The sequence below is a fragment of the Nicotiana sylvestris genome, chromosome 2, assembly GCF_000393655.2.
Source record: "Nicotiana sylvestris chromosome 2, ASM39365v2, whole genome shotgun sequence".
NCBI classification, from domain to species: Eukaryota; Viridiplantae; Streptophyta; class Magnoliopsida; order Solanales; family Solanaceae; genus Nicotiana; species Nicotiana sylvestris.
Window position 1 is genome coordinate 158,319,381 of NC_091058.1, and position 18,646 is coordinate 158,338,026.

The following is an 18,646-nucleotide window of genomic DNA, read 5'->3' on the forward strand; positions in this document are numbered from 1 at the left end:
TTATATCGTGACCAGAGTATTGTCCAACGGTGCTTTGTGTTTGACAGATGTCGAGGGTAGATGTGTCGACATGGCTATCAATTCAGATGCAGTCAAGAGATATTATGCGTAATTTCTTTAATTATGGCAATTTTTGGTTTATTTGTTTGTATTTGGCATTTGTTGGATAATGAGATGACGGAGGCAATTCTTTCTTCTATCCAAACACTTTTAACCCTTGCTTCCCCCTTTTGAGCCTTAAGTAATTCTTTCATACCCCTCTTTTGGAATCACTAATGGAAAAGACATGAAAAAAAAAGAAAAAAAAAGAAAAAGAAAATGAAAAGAAGGAAAAGAAAAAAAAAAGAGAGAAGATAAAATCACAAGAAATACAAAACCGTGGGAACTACGTTTGACCTGATTCCTCAAAGAGGATACGTAGGCGCCTCACGGCTCGGTCATATATTGCATCATAGTGAATATAGGATGCATAAGGTACATAGTGTGCATAATAGGCACAGTGTGCGTAACACACATAGCGCAACATAAGTGTAAAAAAATAAATTCCCCAAGCAAGAAAACTGGGGCAGAGGTTATGTTTTAAGTTCCAACAAAGATTTGATTCCAAAAGTTGTAGCACACCACCCATCAAATTATTTTCAATTTCATAGCCTTTCTTTAACTCCACACCAAAACCAACATCAACGTCCAAAAGACCTCCCGATCAATGTTCAAGAGATGTCGAGTCAGGCAAATGAGGCCGAGAATAATACACCGATCCCCAGCAAAGAAGAGGATCGTAAGACTGGGAATGAATTGATGGTCAAAGGAATCTCCAGAAGAGAGGGTCGTATCTACAACGCCCCGATTCCTCGAAAGAAATAAAATGAGAGAGTCTTATCGGTGAAAACCTTCACAGGCACCGAGAGGCGATGTAAGATGAGGGATATGAAATGAGAGAGTCTTATCGGTGAAAACCTTCACAGGCACCGAGAGGCGATGTAAGATGAGGGATGTGAAATGAGAGAGTCTTATTGGTGAAAACCTTCACAGGCACCATAAGGCGCCGGGAGATGAGAGAAAAGAGAGAGTCTCATTAGTGAAAACCCCTCGAAGGGCACTATGAGGCGACAAGACAGATCAGAAAAGCTACCACATTTGCAACGAAATGTACAGTCATTTATCATCCCCAGCAAGTCAGACCACCGGGCAAATCGATTGATACAAATAGACTGGGTCGGGAATCTATGGTGCACGTCATGATCACGGGAACCAGTCATGTCCTCCAGATAAGTTCTTCTGAGTTTCTTCTCCCCACCAAATATGGGTTCAGAAAGATTTTCTCCTTCTAGCTTTTATTTTCTCTTCCTAAAATTTGTCTTGAAAAGAATTTTTCAAAGCTTACTACCGGAAACCTGAGGGGAATTCATCCAATGCAGGATAATACAAACAGTCTTAGAAGCCGATCCCAGGCAATGCAGGGATCGTGCCCGGCAATTTTGGAGGAAGTGAGCTCCTAAAGGGAGTGGTTTCGGGAGTTAAAAGCAGACTCCCGCAAAATATGCTTGAAGAGAAAGCGGAAAAGGGGATTAATTGAAAGCCAATCCCCAGCAGGCTAGAGGCCCCCAACAGGCAACTTTGCCCACTAATCAATTGGGACATAGAGCAAGAAAAGAGAAGAAAGAAAAATCATCCGCCAGAAAGGCACCCTCTACCACCACGATGAAAACTAATCAAACTCTTTTGTCTGATTAATATAACGCCAGGGAAGTCACCGAAACCGGGGCAGAAAATTTTCTGCCGATTGTCAAAAAAATTTCTCGGAAGAACACGGAAATAATGCGAGAATACATTTAAGTTCTAGGTCGCCCACCAGTATAATGCGGGAATACTTTAAGTTCTAGGTCGCCCACCAGTATAATGCGGGAATACATTTAAGTTCTAGGTACCCACCAGTATAATGCGGGAATACATTTAAGTTCTAGGTCGCCCACCAGTATAATGCGGGAATACATTTAAGTTCTAGGTCGCCCACCAGTATAATGCGGGAATACATTTAAGTTCTAGGTCGCCCACCAGTATAATGCGGGAATACTTTTAAGTTCTAGGTCGCCCACCAGTATAGTGCGGGAATACTTTTAAGTTCTAGGTCGCCCACCAGTATAATACGGGAATACATTTAAGTTCTAGGTTGCCCACCAGTATAATGCGGGAATACATTTAAGTTCTAGGTCGCCCACCAGTATAATGCGGGAATACATTTAAGTTCTAGGTCGCCCACCAGTATAATGCGTGAATACATTTAAGTTCTAGGTCGCCCACCAGTATAATGCGGGAATACATTTAAGTTCTAGGTTGCCCACCAGTATAATGCGGGAATACATTTAAGTTCTAGGTCGCCCACCAGTATAATGCGGGAATACATTTAAGTTCTAGGTCGCCCACCAGTATAATGCGGGAATACATTTAAGTTCTAGGTCGCCCACCAGTATAATGCGGGAATACATTTAAGTTCTAGGTCGCCCACCAGTATAATGCGGGAATACGTTTAAGTTCTAGGTCGCCCACCAGTATAATGCGGGAATACATTTAAGTTCTAGGTCGCCCACCAGTATAATGCGGGAATACATTTAAGTTCTAGGTCGCCCACCAGTATAATGCGGGAATACATTTAAGTTCTAGGTCGCCCACCAGTATAATGCGGGAATACTTTTAAGTTCTAGGTCGCCCACCAGTATAATGCGGGAATACATTTAAGTTCTAGGTCGCCCACCAGTATAATGCGGGAATACATTTAAGTTCTAGGTCGCCCACCAGTATAATGCGGGAATACATTTAAGTTCTAGGTCGCCCACCAGTATAATGCGGGAATACATTTAAGTTCTAGGTCGCCCACTAGTATAATGCGGGAATACATTTAAGTTCTAGGTCGCCCACCAGTATAATGCGGGAATACATTTAAGTTCTAGGTCGCCCACCAGTATAATGCGGGAATACATTTAAGTTCTAGGTCGCCCACCAGTATAATACGGGAATACATTTAAGTTCTAGGTCGCCCACCAGTATAATGCGGGAATACATTTAAGTTCTAGGTCGCCCACCAGTATAATGCGGGAATACATTTAAGTTCTAGGTCGCCCACCAGTATAATGCGGGAATACTTTTAAGTTCTAGGTCGCCCACCAGTATAATGCGGGAATACATTTAAGTTCTAGGTCGCCCACCAGTATAATGCGGGAACACTTTTAAGTTCTAGGTGCCCACCAGTATAATGCGGGAATACTTTTAAGTTCTAGGTCGCCCACCAGTATAATGCGGAAATACATTTAAGTTCTAGGTCGCCCACCAGTATAATGCGGGAGTACTTTTAAGTTCTAGGTCGCCCACCAGTATAATGCGGGAATACATTTAGCTCTAGATTTTGGAATCAGTAGCCCGCCTGAAGACGGAAGGTTACAACAGAGATCCCTAAGCAGGAAACAATAAAATCCCCAGCGCCAAGAGGCAGAAGGCTGCCAAAGCAAGCGCACATTCAAAAGGAAGAAGGAACGCGCTCAGAAGAAGCAGTTCGGAAATGTTATAGCATGCTCAACATAACAATTTTGATGAAAAGCCATACCGCCGAAGAAACAATTGAAAGGCTTGAAGAAGAGGGTATGTTCCCAACGAGTCAAGCGAAGTGATGAAAACTGGCATTTAGAAAAGGCGAAGGACCAGCATCATCTCCAAAGTTCACAAAATAAAGGCATCAGAGGAAAGCATTAGCCGACAAGAAAGCAAGGCAACAAGAACAAGTTGAAGATAGAAGAGATCTCACACTCTAGCTTAACTTCTTGTTTTTCCTTTCAAGAACAATGTAACAAGGAGATCAGTGAGCAGTAGCATCCTACAGCAGCATGAAACAGCGCACAACAGCAGCAAGCACTACAGTCACACAGTAGTCCCAGCTACCAAAATTTCCCGAACTACATTGACCTGATTCCTGTTCAGCCCAGGATATATAGGAAACCTCTTAAGCAAAGGTTCGGTCAAATCTTTTTCTAAAAAATGCTTCACACGGAGTATTCGGACGGACAAAAATCGCTTGCTTCATCTTTGCGCGAAAACCCTTCGTGTCTTCGTGCAAAGAGGGGCAGCTGTAAGCACGTGATTTTTGCTTCACGAGCAATCATTCCAAAAGGAAAACAAATAGTGATAAATGACCTCACTGTACAATTTGTCGCTTTCTGAGACATGTGTTGTTAGTCATTTGTGGGTCTGCCCACTTTGCATTTAATCTCACCGATCAAAATACAAAGCATGTCTGTCAGGATAATCTAGAATCATAATTAAGTCGTTAAAAAGAACGAAAATTCGAAAAAATGTATACATGTGCATCGTTCGTTCTAGGTTGTGATTTAACTTACTTAAACATTTTAATTTGGTGTGATAATTGTGTTGAGGTGTTACATTGTTGTTTGTTTTAATTTCATTTGTTTTATTATTTATTTTGTTATTTTCATCTTTTTATGTTGAAATTAGAAAACAAAGAAAAGAGGGGTTAAAATCGATTTGGGCCCAAAGAAATAAAACAAAAGATGGGCCCAAACCAGCACAAGTCCGGTCCAGACCAGGCCTGCCCAGGCACCTCCCGAAACGACGTCGTTTCAGGGACGGTTAATCTAAGCCGTTCATTTCCATTGATCCGATGGCCTTTATTGGCCCTCATAACCCGACTCATTCCCATTTTTGACCGACCCCTTACTTAACCAAACGGCACCGTATGGTCAAGCTTCCCCAATCCTGGCCATCAATTTTAATCAATCCAACGGCCAGGATTGAATCAGCCTCCCCGTATATAAGCCTCCTATCATACCCCACGCCCCCTATCCGAACCCCCCTCCACTCACCGTCTTCACCAAAGCACTGAAATCCCCCCAAACCCTAGCATCCACCCTAGTCTCCCTCGCCATTAAAGTCGGCGGCATGAACGCCGGTGACCACCTCCTGAACACCCTAAGACCCCCTCACTCTCCTGAACATGGATCTGCTATCCATTTGCCTCGAATCACTTTCCTTCGTCTCGAATCTTCATTTGAAGATTTGAGTCGAACCCGAACCTATGCCAAACCACCCCATATTCATACCAGACACTCCCCTGACCCTCCTCGTGACCAAACCAAGCTTGGTTTGGTCCGAATCTACCCACAACTCCTAAAAATCCAGATCTGAAAATCCATACCTTAGAACACATGCACCTGGGGAATCCGACCGGTCTTGAAAGGGGTTTGAGGTTCAATGGATCTTAACCAAGGTGTTCTCATGAGAGAACACCCTGGTTAAAATTTGTTCGGCCTCAAATGGGCAGAGTTGAGTCAGCTTTGGGTCTGTTTGATTTAAACATTTTCGGTAAGTTTTCCTTTCCCTTTGTTTAGTTCTAATTAAGTTGTCAGCATGATTTGTTGTTGTGAGTATTTGTTATGGTCTGTTACTTTTTCTGTTTTCTTCCATCTCTAGCAAAGACCTTTTATTTGGTCGATTGATTTTCTATGTGTGTGTTCTGAATGCACTCTGTGATAAACATGATCGTCAATTAGATTAGTCGTCAAATGAGTTAATTCATATAGGCCCCAGTAATTGAACAAAAGTTGTCTGATGCCCTTTAGGTCCCTGAACGTATTGTTTATATGAGCGACTGATTATTACCTGTTATAATTAGTATAGTCGACTCGATAAACGTCGTCGATTAGTTTTCTATAACTAATGAATCGAATGAGCTAATAATGTCACATGACTAATTGAACCTTGTCACTGACTGAATGCCCAGCATTGTCTGAAATAAGTTTGTTTGCATTGTAAAAATGACTGAAAAGGGTCAGTCCAGGGTAGTCCTGAATTTGAACTTTCACGAGTTCAAAATACCCTGATGATGCAATGGGCAGGGCAGTAATAATCAAGGTTAAGCAGGGGTATTCTGGGGTGTTAAAAAGAACAGAAGTGATTAGTTTAAGTGAGCTGACAAATGGGGTACTGAGTTAGGATTAAATTAATGCCAATGGGGAACAAGACATAAGAGCATGAGAATTTAAAATGAATACTAAAATGAACCCATAACTCTTGATTAAAGAAAGCCAGGCGTGGGGAACAAAAAGGGCTGGCATCAAAAGATGCTTAAGGATGGGCTTAATAGGGATGGGCAGACTGCAAGTTGCAGGATGCAGGCAGCTTAGCTGCACTAGGTCGATTAGCTTATAAATAAGCTGTTTTAGAACATAAGAAGGGGCTGGAATTTTTAGTCTTGAGGCTGGAACTTTTAGTCTGAAAAAAGGTCTAGTGAGTTCAAAAGAAAACTGAAAAACATAGGGTAGTTTCCAGTAAACATTGCAACCAAACGCTGTCTGAAAGTTGTATAAGAGTGCATTTTGGTCAAGCTGTCTTGGCCAAGTTCTGTTGTTTGCATTGACTGAGCTGTTTATGGTTGTTGAACTGTTGGTGTTGCTGCATTGAACACTCTGTTATTGCTGTTGTTTCTCCACTCTTTCCTGGGATTGCTCGTTTGATGCTCGACTATTTGCTGGTTCTCTTTGTTCTGGGAAATACTGCTGGTTGTCTGTGGACTGTAGAAAACACTTGTGGTTGTTGGTTGTTGCTGTGTTGTTGCTGTGTGTCTGCTGCTGCTGTGTTTGTTGCATACTACTCAATTGATTACTCTCTTTCTTCCTTTCCTTTCTATACCAGGTACACACCTAATACACTGTCAGATGTAGCTGGAAACTTGAGCATGAATGTAAATGAAAAGACCTGAAGAATGTTTTTTTTATACATAGTTTGTTATTTTAAATATCATGTAATGTAGAAAATTTTATTCTTGTTTTGGATGCTGGAGATAGCCTTCAGGCCTAATAACTGTCAATGAATGGTAGTTGAATGTTGGATTGTGTATATAGGATGGTGATAAGAGTATGCCCAAGGCAGTAGGTTGTATCTCAGATTTAGTGCAATGGTGTAGTATAAGCCTGTAATGTATGCCAAGCATGAAAATCGTACACTGTTAATTAAGTTCTTTCCTTTCCAATAAATTGCCATATAACTGTTAAAACCATGTTTTAAGATAAAGAACACAGGGTTTACAATCTCAACCCCACGAAGGTCGAGCCCGGGTCAAAACAGACCAAGCAGGCTCGCATCGAACAAGCAGTGGCCCAGGTCTGGCCAATCACGCGTGGGCTGGATTTGGGCCCGTGATTATTTGTTCGGCTGATTGTGCACGCAGCCTCGTTTCTGATTTTTAAGCATTTCTGAATGTTGTTATAGATAACTTGCAAGCACGTAATTAATTAGGATTATCTCCTGTTTTCAATTAGTAGAGACGAACACGACAAGAAACGTAGTTGCTATAGGATACCCTTTAAAAATAAGAACGAGATGAGCCTCGACGAAAAAAAAAAACGCACAGGCTGCGGGGCCCTCGTTAAATGTATATTATCGAAGCATTCAATTTCCAGGATGGGTCGTTTAGCAAATCTCACGCCCCCCCCCCAGAATAATAACGCGATAGTCTCTTTAAGAGCGTATCTAATAATTTTACCTCCTTAAACTCGGGTGCACATTTATGTGACCCAAATCTAAATCTCAACGGATTCGAAACGTATTTCTAATCACGGGTACATTGATTGTGACGTGGTTCGAGAGACACATCCATGACGTCGCAAATTCCTTTTAAAAGTAGAACGAGACGAGCCTCGTCAAACAAAAAATGTACACAGCTGCGGGGCCCTCTAACTGTATATATATTAAAACACTTAGAATTCGGGACAGGCCGTTTAGCGAATTTTTCGGCCTTTCCCAAAACAACAATACGCTAGTTGCTTTAGGTGCGTCTTAATAATTTATTCTCCTTAATCCGAGTGCACATTTATGTGACCCAAATCCAAATCTCAACCGAGTCGAGATATGTCAACAACCACGGGTGCATTGATGTAACGTGGTTCGAGATATGTTTTCACGACGTTGCAAGTCTTATAAAATAACAGTAAATGATAAAAGCGGTTAAAAGTTAAATTTTGCACATAAGTTCACACTTGTATAAAATCAGATAATCAAGCCGAATATAACAGTTGAGCGACCGTGCTAGAACCACGGAACTCGGGATGCCTAACACCTTCTCCCGGGTTAACAGAATTCCTTATCCGGATTTCTGGTACGCGGACTGTAATATAGAGTCATTATTTTCCTCGATTCGGGATTAAAATTGGTGACTTGGGACACCCTAAATATCCCAAGTGGCGACTCTGAAATAATTAAACCAATCCCGTTTCGATTGTCCTTTAATTGGAAAAACTCCCTTGCGCCCCCTCGGGCGCGGAAAAAGGAGGTGTGACACTGACCACATGAATAGAGCACCCTTCTGAGTCAACTTGGTCAAGGGTGATGCGATAGATGAAAATTCCTAAACAAACCGGCGGTAATAACCCGCCAAACTAAGGAAACTGCGAATCTCTGTGGGTGAGGATGGCCTGGGCCAACTCTAAACCGCCTTTATCTTCTTTGTATCAATTTGAATACCCTCACTAGACACCACGTGCCCCAAGAAAGCCACTGAACTGAGCCAAAACACACACTTGGAGAACTTTGCATAAAGCTTCTCCTCCCTCAATCTCTGCAACACAAACTCTCAAATGCTCCGCGTGCTCCTCCTGACTACACGAGTATACCAGAATATCATCAATGAAAACTATGACAAACGAGTCGAGATAAGGCCGAAACACGTTGTTCATCAAATACATGAACGTTGCTGGGGCATTGGTCAGCCCAAAAGACATCACCAAGAACTCATAATGACCATATCGGGTCCTGAAAGCAGTCTTAAGAATATCCGAGTCCCTAATCTTCAACTGGTGATAACCTAAACGGAGATCAATCTTGGAGAACACCCTCGCTCCCTGAAGCTGGTCAAATAAATCATCAATGCGAGGCAAAGGATACTTGTTCTTGATTGTTACTTTGTTCAACTACCTGCAATCAATGCACATTCTCATCGTGCCATCCTTTTTCTTCACAAATAGAACAGGTACACCCCAAGGCGACACACTAGGCCGAATGAACCCCTTATCAAGGAGTTCCTGAAGCTGCTCCTTTAACTTCTTCAGCTTCGCTGGTGCCATACAATACGATGGAATAGAAATGGGTTGAGTGCTCGGCACCAGATAAATACCAAAATCAATATCATTATCCGGTGGCATGCCCGACAGGTTTACAAGAAACACATCAAGAAAATCCCTCACAATTGGAACAGAATCAATACTGGGAGTCTCTGCATCTACATCCCTCACAAATGCCAAGTATGAAAGAAAACCCTTCCTAACCATACGCTGGGGCTTTAGGAATGAAATCACCCTACTGGGAACATAATCGGTCGAACCTCGCCACTCAATTCGTAGCACACCCGGCATAGCCAATGTCACTGTCTTAGCATGACAACCCAAAATAGCGCGACATGGAGATAGCCAATCCATGCCTAATATAACATCGAAGTCTACCATACATAACAACAATAGATCCACTCGGGTCTCCAGACCCCCAATAGTCACCACACATGACTAGTACACATAGTCTACAATAACAGTATCGCCCATCGAAGTAGATACACGAACAGATGAAACAAGAGACTCACGGGGCGTATCCAAATAATGAGAAAAGTATGATAACACATAAGAATAAGTGGAACCGGGATCAAATAATACAGAGGCATCTTTGTGGCAGACTAAGACAATACCTGTGATCACGGCGTCTGAAGCAATAGTATTGGGTCTAGCTGGAAGTGCATTAAAACGGGTCTGACCGCCACCTGATCGACCTCCCCCTCTAGGGCGACCCCTAGCTGACTGACCATCACCCCTAGCTGGGTGGGTGGGTGGTGGTGAAGTAACTGGCGCTGAAGCCGATGGCTGACTACTCTGTTGAGATGAACCCCAAGACGATGAGGACACTGCCTCTACATATGACTCATCTCACCACACTCATAGCAACTCCCAGGTGCTGGAGACTGGGACTGAAGGGAACCCCTAGCACCGAAATGACTAGCAGATGCACCTGGCATAGAAGAGCCCTGAATTGATGGAGCACGGGACGAACTCTGAGTTAGAAGGGAACTAAGTGATGACTGGCCCTGATGAGAACTATGAGAACCATAACCCGATAACACCATACAATAACCTGGGCGAGCTGGCTGCGCATTCCTGAATGGACGGCCTCTACCGTGTTGGAACTGACCCCTCGAAGGAGCACCACCATAACTACCGGATCCCCGAGGCCTCTTGGCCTCCCTCTCATCTTGCTCTTGGCAACGAACTGACTCAATCTCACGAGCAATTTCAACAACCTCCTCAAAAGTAGCACCAGACACCCTATCGCTAGTCATGAGAATACGAAGCTGATACGTGAGGCCATCAACGAACCTCCTAATCCTCTCTCTCTATAGGAACCAACTAAATAGCATGACAAGCTAACTCTGATAACTTCATCTCATACTGCATCACAGTCATCTCTCCCTGACGCAACCACTCGAACTGCCTACGCATCTCCTCTCTGCGAGATTGTGTCACATACTTCTCCAAAAAGAGAACGGAGAACTGCTGCCAAGTAAGGGGTGCTGCACCAACAGGCCTAGGTCTCTCATAAGCCTCCTACCAAGTGAAGGAGGCTCCAGAAAACTGAAAAGTAGTGAAAACGACCCCGCTGGTCTCCAGAATACCCGCTATACGAAGAATCCTCTGACACTTGTCCAAGAAATCCTGGGCATCCTTGCCCTCTGTACCACTGAAAGTCGGAGGTTGAAGTCTACCAAACCTCTCCAACCTACACTGCTCGTCCTCTAGCATGACAAAAGCTACGTAATCCTGAGTAGTTGAAACCAGTTGGGCTGGATGTGCCCCCAGTATGTGAAGTCCATGCACGACCTGCTCAAGTGTGCGAGCGGTGGGAGTCTGAGTGCCTCCCCCGGCCTGAGAAGTAGTTGCGGTTGTAGTAACTGAGATTGCCTGAGCTAGGCTAGTGCATACTGATAGAATCTGAGCCAGAGCCTCCTAAAGACCCGGAATCACAATGGGCACAACTGGTGCCTGAGCTGGTACTGCTGGAGTGTTTACAACTGGGACCTGATCCTAAACTGGTGTGGCTGGTGGATCTGCAAGTGATGCCCTAGCTGCTGTGCGGGCCACACCCCTGCCCCTACCATGGCCTCGACCGCGTCCTCGGCCTCTAGTCGCCACAGCTGGTGGAATTGGTGGTCGTCCATCCTGACCGGTCGCTCGTGTCCTAACCATCTGAGAGAATAAAATAACAAAGGTTTAGTACTCGGATCAACAGATTCGCACGACAAGAATTTCAAAAATATGAAGTTTTTCCTAAAGGTTCTGCAGCCTCTCAATAAATACAGATGTCTTCGTACCGATTCGCGAGACTCTACTAAACCTGCTCATGACTCGTGATACCTATATAACCTAGGCCTTGATACCAACTTGTCACGACCCTAAACCCAGACCCGATCGTGATGGCGCCTCTCGTGAAGACAAGGCCAGCCGACACAAACCTCCAAATAAATTTACAGATATAATAATTCATAATTAAGTCATTAATAATGATAAATCCCAAAATAGAGTGAAATATAACATTTGCGGAAATAAACACAGCCCGACATTGGGGTGTCACCAGTCATGAGTAGGGCTGTGCACAGATCGGATTGGATCGGATTTAGCCTATTTCGGATTCGAATTTTCGGATTTCGAATTCTAAAAAGGGCAATCCGAATCCGATCCGAATTAACATTGGATTGGATCGGATTTTAAACTTTGGATCGGATAATTTTTCGGATTGTCGGATCGGATTGTCACAAAAATTTTCAACAATTTAAAGTTCATTCGGTGTCTCTATCTCATCTTCCATCTACCAAAACAAACAAAAAAATCAAAATAAAATCAAAAGTTGAAGAATAGAACATGAAATAGACATAAAAGACAGAAGAGAAGAGAAGAGAGGCGGAAGAAAGAGACATAAAATCAAAGTAAAATCGGAAGTTTGAGTCATTGAGACTCTTTTAGTCTTCACTGACGAGAAGAGAGGTGCAAGAGAGGCGGAAAAATCTAAGTGAGTGAGGGGGTGTGTGAAAAATGAATAAGCATAACCCTAAAATTTTAGTGTGTATTTATATAGGTACATATAATTTCGGATATCGGATCGGATCGGATTAAAATCATACCAATCCGAATCCAATCCGAAAATCCGAAATTTCATAAAACACAATTCGTATCCAATCCGAAAATCCGAAATTTGAAATCCGAAAATCCGAAATAGAGTGGATCGGATCGAATTTCGGATATCCGATCCAAATGCACAGCCCTAGTCATGAGCATCTAATCAACTGTCTAAAGGTAGGAAGAGTCCACATAGACTACTACAAGATCCAATACAAATAAAAATGAAGGTAGGAAGAAGAAGCACTGGGCTGCGAACGCCGAGCAACTACCTAGTGAACTCCGCACAGTCTGCTAGAAGCAATCAACCTTCGCTAGCAGGGCCCGAAACTCCTGAATCTGCATACATGGTGCAGGGAGTAAAGTGAGTACGCTAACTCAGTGAGTAATAAAAATAAATGAAGACTGAGCGATAAGAAAACACGTAAAACACAACAAAATACTACAAAGAGGTAGTGTAAAACTAATACAATGCAATAAAACTAGTGAAATCCTATAAAAATACCTTAGTTCAGTATAAGCTTCTTTAAAATACCTTTTTAACAGTTAAACAAGTAAATAAAAAGCAGCGAGAAAAGATAAACACATAAAATCAGCCCCTCGGACACAATATCAATAGAATCAGCCCCTCAAGCAATATCATGGAACAACACCAGCCCCTCGGGCTATATCACATATCACACTGTGTACCCGCGCTCACTGGGGGTGTACAGACTATGGGAGGGTCCCCTTATGGTCCAAGCACAATATCAAGACATCTCGTGGCATAATCAAATAGGCTCTCGGCCTCATATCAAGCCACCTTGTGGCGTACATTTCAGGCCCTCGACCTCATAATCATAATCAGTACAACACTATTGCGGCGTAAAGCCCTATCCCATAATAATCCTCACAACACAGGCCCTCGGCCCTACTCAGTCAGAAATCTCTAAAAGACACTCGGGCACAGTAAAGTATGATGCTCAGCCCAAAATATCATTTAAAGTGTTAAAACAGAGTAAACATGGCTGAGTTATGAAAATTGTAGAATATAGCATGACTGAGTATATATATAAAATCAAAACAGTGAGGAAAGAGCAGTAAAAATCCCCTAAGGGTCCAAAATAGTTTGCACGAGGCCCAAATATGATGATAGCAAACAGTTTTCAATCAAATACGCTGTTAAACAGTCATACGGAATGGACTAAGTCACAATCCCCAATGGTGCACAGTCCCAGGCTTGTCATCTAGTGTGTGCGTACCTCAATATAGCACAACGATGTGAAATCCGGGGTTTCATACCTCAGGACAACATTTACAATTATTACTCACCTCTATCCGGTTCAAACTCTAGCCCGTGATGACTTTGCCTCTCGGATCGGCCTCCAGATGCTCCAAATCTAACCAAAATAAGTGCAAAACCATCAAAATATGCTAAGGGAACAAAACCCACTCGAAAGAAATCAAATTACAACACAAATCCCGAAATTGGCCAAACCCGACCCCCAGGCCCACGTATCGAAATCCGATAAAAGTCACATCAATAGACTCCTTATCAATCCCCGAGTTCATTCATATCAAAAACACCAAAATCCAACCACAAATGATCCCTCAAATCCTAAATTCTAGGTCTCCAATTACAAGCCCTAGTTCTTCAATATTTAGGCTTAAATTCTACAAATTCCATGATTAATTAGGTGGAAATCACATTAGGATTGAGTATTAAGTCCATAAATCTTACCTCCAAGTGTTCCCCATTGATTCCCTCTTCAATCCTCTTCAAAAAGCTTCAAAATCACGCAAAAATGGAGGAACTTAGACCTAAAATCGCGGAAATGGATCTTTTAAACATTCTGCCCAGCACTTAAAACTTCTTAATCACGATCGCGGGACCTCCATCGCGATCGTTAAGCACAAGCTTCTTAGAACCCAAATTTACCCTATGCGAACACGTCATCTCCCACGCGAACGCGATGCTTAGACATCCTACACCTACGCGATCGCGGACAAGGGACCGCGTTCGCGATGCACAAACTCATGGTCAACCTCTAGTCCACTTAACCATACGCAAACGCGCGTTCGCAAACAATAACATCTCAGCCTCATGTGATCGCAGCTCCAACTATGTGAACGCGAAGAACAACTTGGACTGCCCCTACAAAAAGGTCTACGCGATCGCGAAGAAGGAAAACCTGCAATAGCTAAAGCCAAAAATCTACAACTTCTCAACTATGCATTTTGGTCCATTTAACAACCCGAAACTCACCCGAGGCCCTTAGGACCTCAACCAAATATTCCAACATATCCCATAATATCATTCAAACTTGTTCCAACCTTTGGATCACTCAAAACAACATCAAAACACCAAATTTGCATGGGATTCAAGCCTAAGAATTCCAAAATCTTCCAAATTCCGCTTTCGATTAAAAAGTCTATCAAACCACGTCCGAATGACCTGAAATTTTGCATGCACATCCCAAATGACACATCAGACCTACTGCAACTCCTAGAATTCCATTCCGATGGCTATATAAAAATCTCACCTATCAACCGGAAAATGCCAAAATTCTAATTTTTGCCAATTCAAGCCTAAATCTACTCCGTACCTCCAAAACACATTCCGATCACGCTCCTAAGTCCCAAATCACCTCTCGAAGCTATTCGAACCATCAAAACTCACATCCTAGCCCTTTAACTCATAAGTCAATATCCGGTTGATTTTTTCAACTTAAGCTTACTCAAAAGAGACTAAGTGTCTCAAACCTTACCAAAACCTTTCCGAACCCGAGCCAACCAACCCGATCACACATAGTACCGATAAACAAGGCAATAAGAAGTAGAAATTGGGGAAACAAAGCGGTAACTCATGAAACTATCGGCTAGGTCGTTACAAAGGACCTGATACCCTTATAGTTCCCTCATAGCAGTATGAGGTCAATTGGACACAACTAGAAGCGATGTTTCTGCCTGCACTACACTGTTTCTAGCGGTCACTTGTCCTTTGACCAATTAAAGTGCTTACATCATTAATGTGATGTCATCAAGGTGTATTAGCAAGGAGGTTATATCAAAACATCACTTGAACACTTGAGAATTCACTTCAAGCATTCAAGCCTTCTGCAAAATAGTGAAATTAATTCTCAAGAGCTTGAAGAATAAAGTTAAACGCTACTACGGACCAGTTCCTAAATCTAGTATTTTGTTATCCTTAGTTGAGTTGTAACTTTATGATTGTTCTTATTGTAATTCCTAAATTGCTTATCTAGAAGCGCTGATTAGGAACCCCTTTGTAAAACCATAAACTCTCTGAGTTTGTGTTGTGACTAGAGTTAGTCATAAGTTAAAGTCTTTGTAACTAGAGAGTGACAAAGTGGCTTGTGGTAAGAGTATCACAAGTTAGTTGAATTGATGTCTTTGCAATGGAGTCATTACAAAGCGGCTTGTAATAGGTGTTTAAAAGTTAGTGAAGTTGAAAGCCAACAAGTGTAGGTCGTGGTTTTTGTCCCCTTGAGTTGGGATTTTTCCATGTAAAAATCCCGTGTCTTATTTACTTACCGTTTCATTAGCATTCTCAGTAAAACCCTATAGAGGACCAGGTGCTCTATTATTTGGTGGACTCATATAAATTAACAATTGGTATCAGAGTAGGTTCCTCCTATCAGGCTAACACCTAGGAAGGATCTGTATGGCTGCTCCACCAACTTTTGAAGAAGGTCAATCTACATACAGACCACCCAGGTTAAATAGACAATACTATGGGTGGTGGAAGACAAGAATGCATGATTTTATCATGGCTGAGGATTCTGAGTTATAGGATGTCATATGTGATGGCTCTTACGTCCCAACAAAGGTACTTGAAGAACTTCCATTCTCAATGCCAAAAACTAGAAAAGAATACACCGACGCAGACAGGAAAGCTGTGGAGCAGAATTTTCGTGCCAAGAAGATTTTGGTATGTGGAATAGGACCTGATGAATACAATAGAATCTTTATTTGTGACACTGCTAAGGAATATGGGAAGCTTTGAAAATAGCTCATGATGGAACTACTCAAGTAAAACAATCTAAGATCGATATGCTCACTACCGAGTATGAACTCTTTAGGATGAAGGATGATGAATCTATTTAAGATATACACACAAGATTCACTTCCATTATAAATGAATTACACTCACTTGGTGAAACCATTCCTAGGAACAAGCTAGTGAGGAAAATCCTCAGTATCTTGCCTAGTTCTTGGGAAAGCAAGGTGAATGCTATTACTAAAGCAAAGGACCTGTAGGAGCTGACCATAGACGAGCTGGTTGGAAATTTGAAGACCTACGAGATGAAGAGGAAGATAGACAGTGAAAGAAGAGAACCAAAGAAAGAAAAGAACCTGATACTCAAAGCTGATAGCAATGACTCAAGTGAGGAGGACAATGAAATGACTTACTTAACCAAAAGATTTCAGAAGATGGTCAGAAAAAATGGAGGAATGCTAAAAAGGGGCAGCTCTAGCAAACTAAAGAACTATAATCTCTGTCATAAGTGTGGAAAGCCTGGGCACTTCATCAAAGACTGTCCTCTCCTGAAGCAAGAGTTCTCCAACTACAACCCTGAGAAAGCAGCTAAGAGGAACTCAGTTCCTGACAAGGACTTCAAAAGAAAGAGATCCACTGACAATGTGGTGAAACAGGCTCTTGCATCATGGGGAGACTCCTCTAGTGAGTCTGAAGATGAAACTATGCTGGTGATAGCTCCATAATGGAAGTTGAAAGCGAGAAAAATGAATATGATTCAACTTTTGCTTTGATGGCCTAATCAGATGATAATGAAGACGATGACAACAGTGAGGTAAATTTCAGGGATGTTCAGAGAAATCTGAAATCCTACTCTTCTAAGAAACTTATGTCTTTAGCTAATGTATTGATTGATGCCTATCGTAGTCTTGTGGAGGATAAGGATGCCTTGATCTTAGAACTAGGGGAAGCTGAACAAACCAGAGATGATCTGGTAGTGTGTGTAGTGGATCTGAAGGAAACCATTTGTGAGTTGGAGAAAGAAAAGGATGTGTTAACCAAAAAGATTGCCAACATAGAACATGAAAGAGATGACTTAGTGGTGGTAGTTGTTGACCATAAGGAAACTATTGAGAACTTCAGTAGAGAAAAGGAGGCCCAAGTGAAAAGAGTGACTGAAATTGAGGAAGAAAGAGATGATCTCTTGGTAGTAGTTACAGACCTGAGGGAAACAATAGAGGGAATAGGAACTGAGTCTAATCCTGAAAATACTGGAAAAGGAAAAGAGGTAGCCAGTGAGGAACACATTAGGCTTGAAAACGAGTTGAAAGCTGTGATAACTAGGTTGTGTGTTGAAACTAAGAAAAACAAGCACCTCCAAACTGAACTAGAAAGAGTAAAAAATGATCTTGAAAAGTCCCTAAAGTGGACCTGGTCCTCAGAAGCTATCACTGTTATGTACGCTAATAATGGTGGAAACAGTCAGGGAATAGGGTTCCAAAGGGAGAAAACCCCTTACAACCTACATAGCAAGTATGTGACTGTACCAGAAAACTGGTTGTGTACCCACCCTGGGAACAATGGACATTTCAAGGAAAACTACCAAGCCAGGGTCCAGTCCATCCAGAAAAACAAAGTATTTGCTGAAAATGTAACTACTAAAAAGGGACCAGGTTCCATCCACAAAAAATACATATTGCTTGTATGGACTAAGAGAGCTCTTATTCATCCTCTTGCCTACTACAAGGGACCCAAACTTACTTGGGTTCCTAAAACTAACTCTTGATCTCCTTGTGCAGGGAACAGTGAAAGGAAGCGGTCAACAATGGTTCATGGATAGTGAGTGTTCAAAGCACATGACTAGGAGCACCATGGACTTTGTTTCACTAAAAGCCTTGCAATGAGGGAGTGTATCCTTTGGCAATGGGAAAAGGGGTATATTCTTGGAGTTGGAAAAGTCAGGAAATCACTCACTCACTCTATTGAGAATGTGTACTAGGTCAATGGTCTAAGTAGTCTCTTGAGATTCTCTTAGATCTGTGATAAAGGAAACAAGGTAGAATTCTTGTCCAAGATATGTACAATTACTAATCTGGTAACTGGTGAAGTGGTACTTGTGGCCAAGAGATACAAGAACATCTATGTTGCTGATTTCGAGTCCTTACAAAGTGGTGATCTGAGTTGTCTGAAAGCTGTTGATGATGATGTTGAACTCTGGCACAGAAGATTGGGGCATGCAAGCTTCTCTCTTCTGAACAAACTAATTCAGAATGACCTGGTCCATGGTCTGCCCATGTTAAAGTTCAAAGTACATAAAGTTTATGATGCCTGTGCTAGAGGAAAGCATGTGAAGTCCTCTTTTAAGTCTAAAAAGGATGTAAGCACCTCAAAGCTACTCGATCTTCTGCATATGGACCTATGTGTCCCTATGAGAGTGCAAAGCAGGGGAGGAAAATGA

The 18,646-nt window shown here is 42.3% G+C and overlaps 1 protein-coding gene across 1 annotated transcript; it reads left to right on the forward strand.

The window, feature by feature from the left end:
- Window positions 1-16,514: 16,514 nt before the first annotated feature.
- On the forward strand, window positions 16,515-18,092 carry LOC138885856 (uncharacterized). The gene is made up of 3 exons (XM_070166844.1): window positions 16,515-16,893; window positions 16,995-17,890; window positions 17,988-18,092. The coding sequence occupies exons 1-3, from the start codon at window positions 16,515-16,517 to the stop codon at window positions 18,090-18,092; spliced, it is 1,380 nt and encodes a 459-aa protein (XP_070022945.1).
- The last annotated feature ends 554 nt before the right edge of the window (window positions 18,093-18,646 follow it).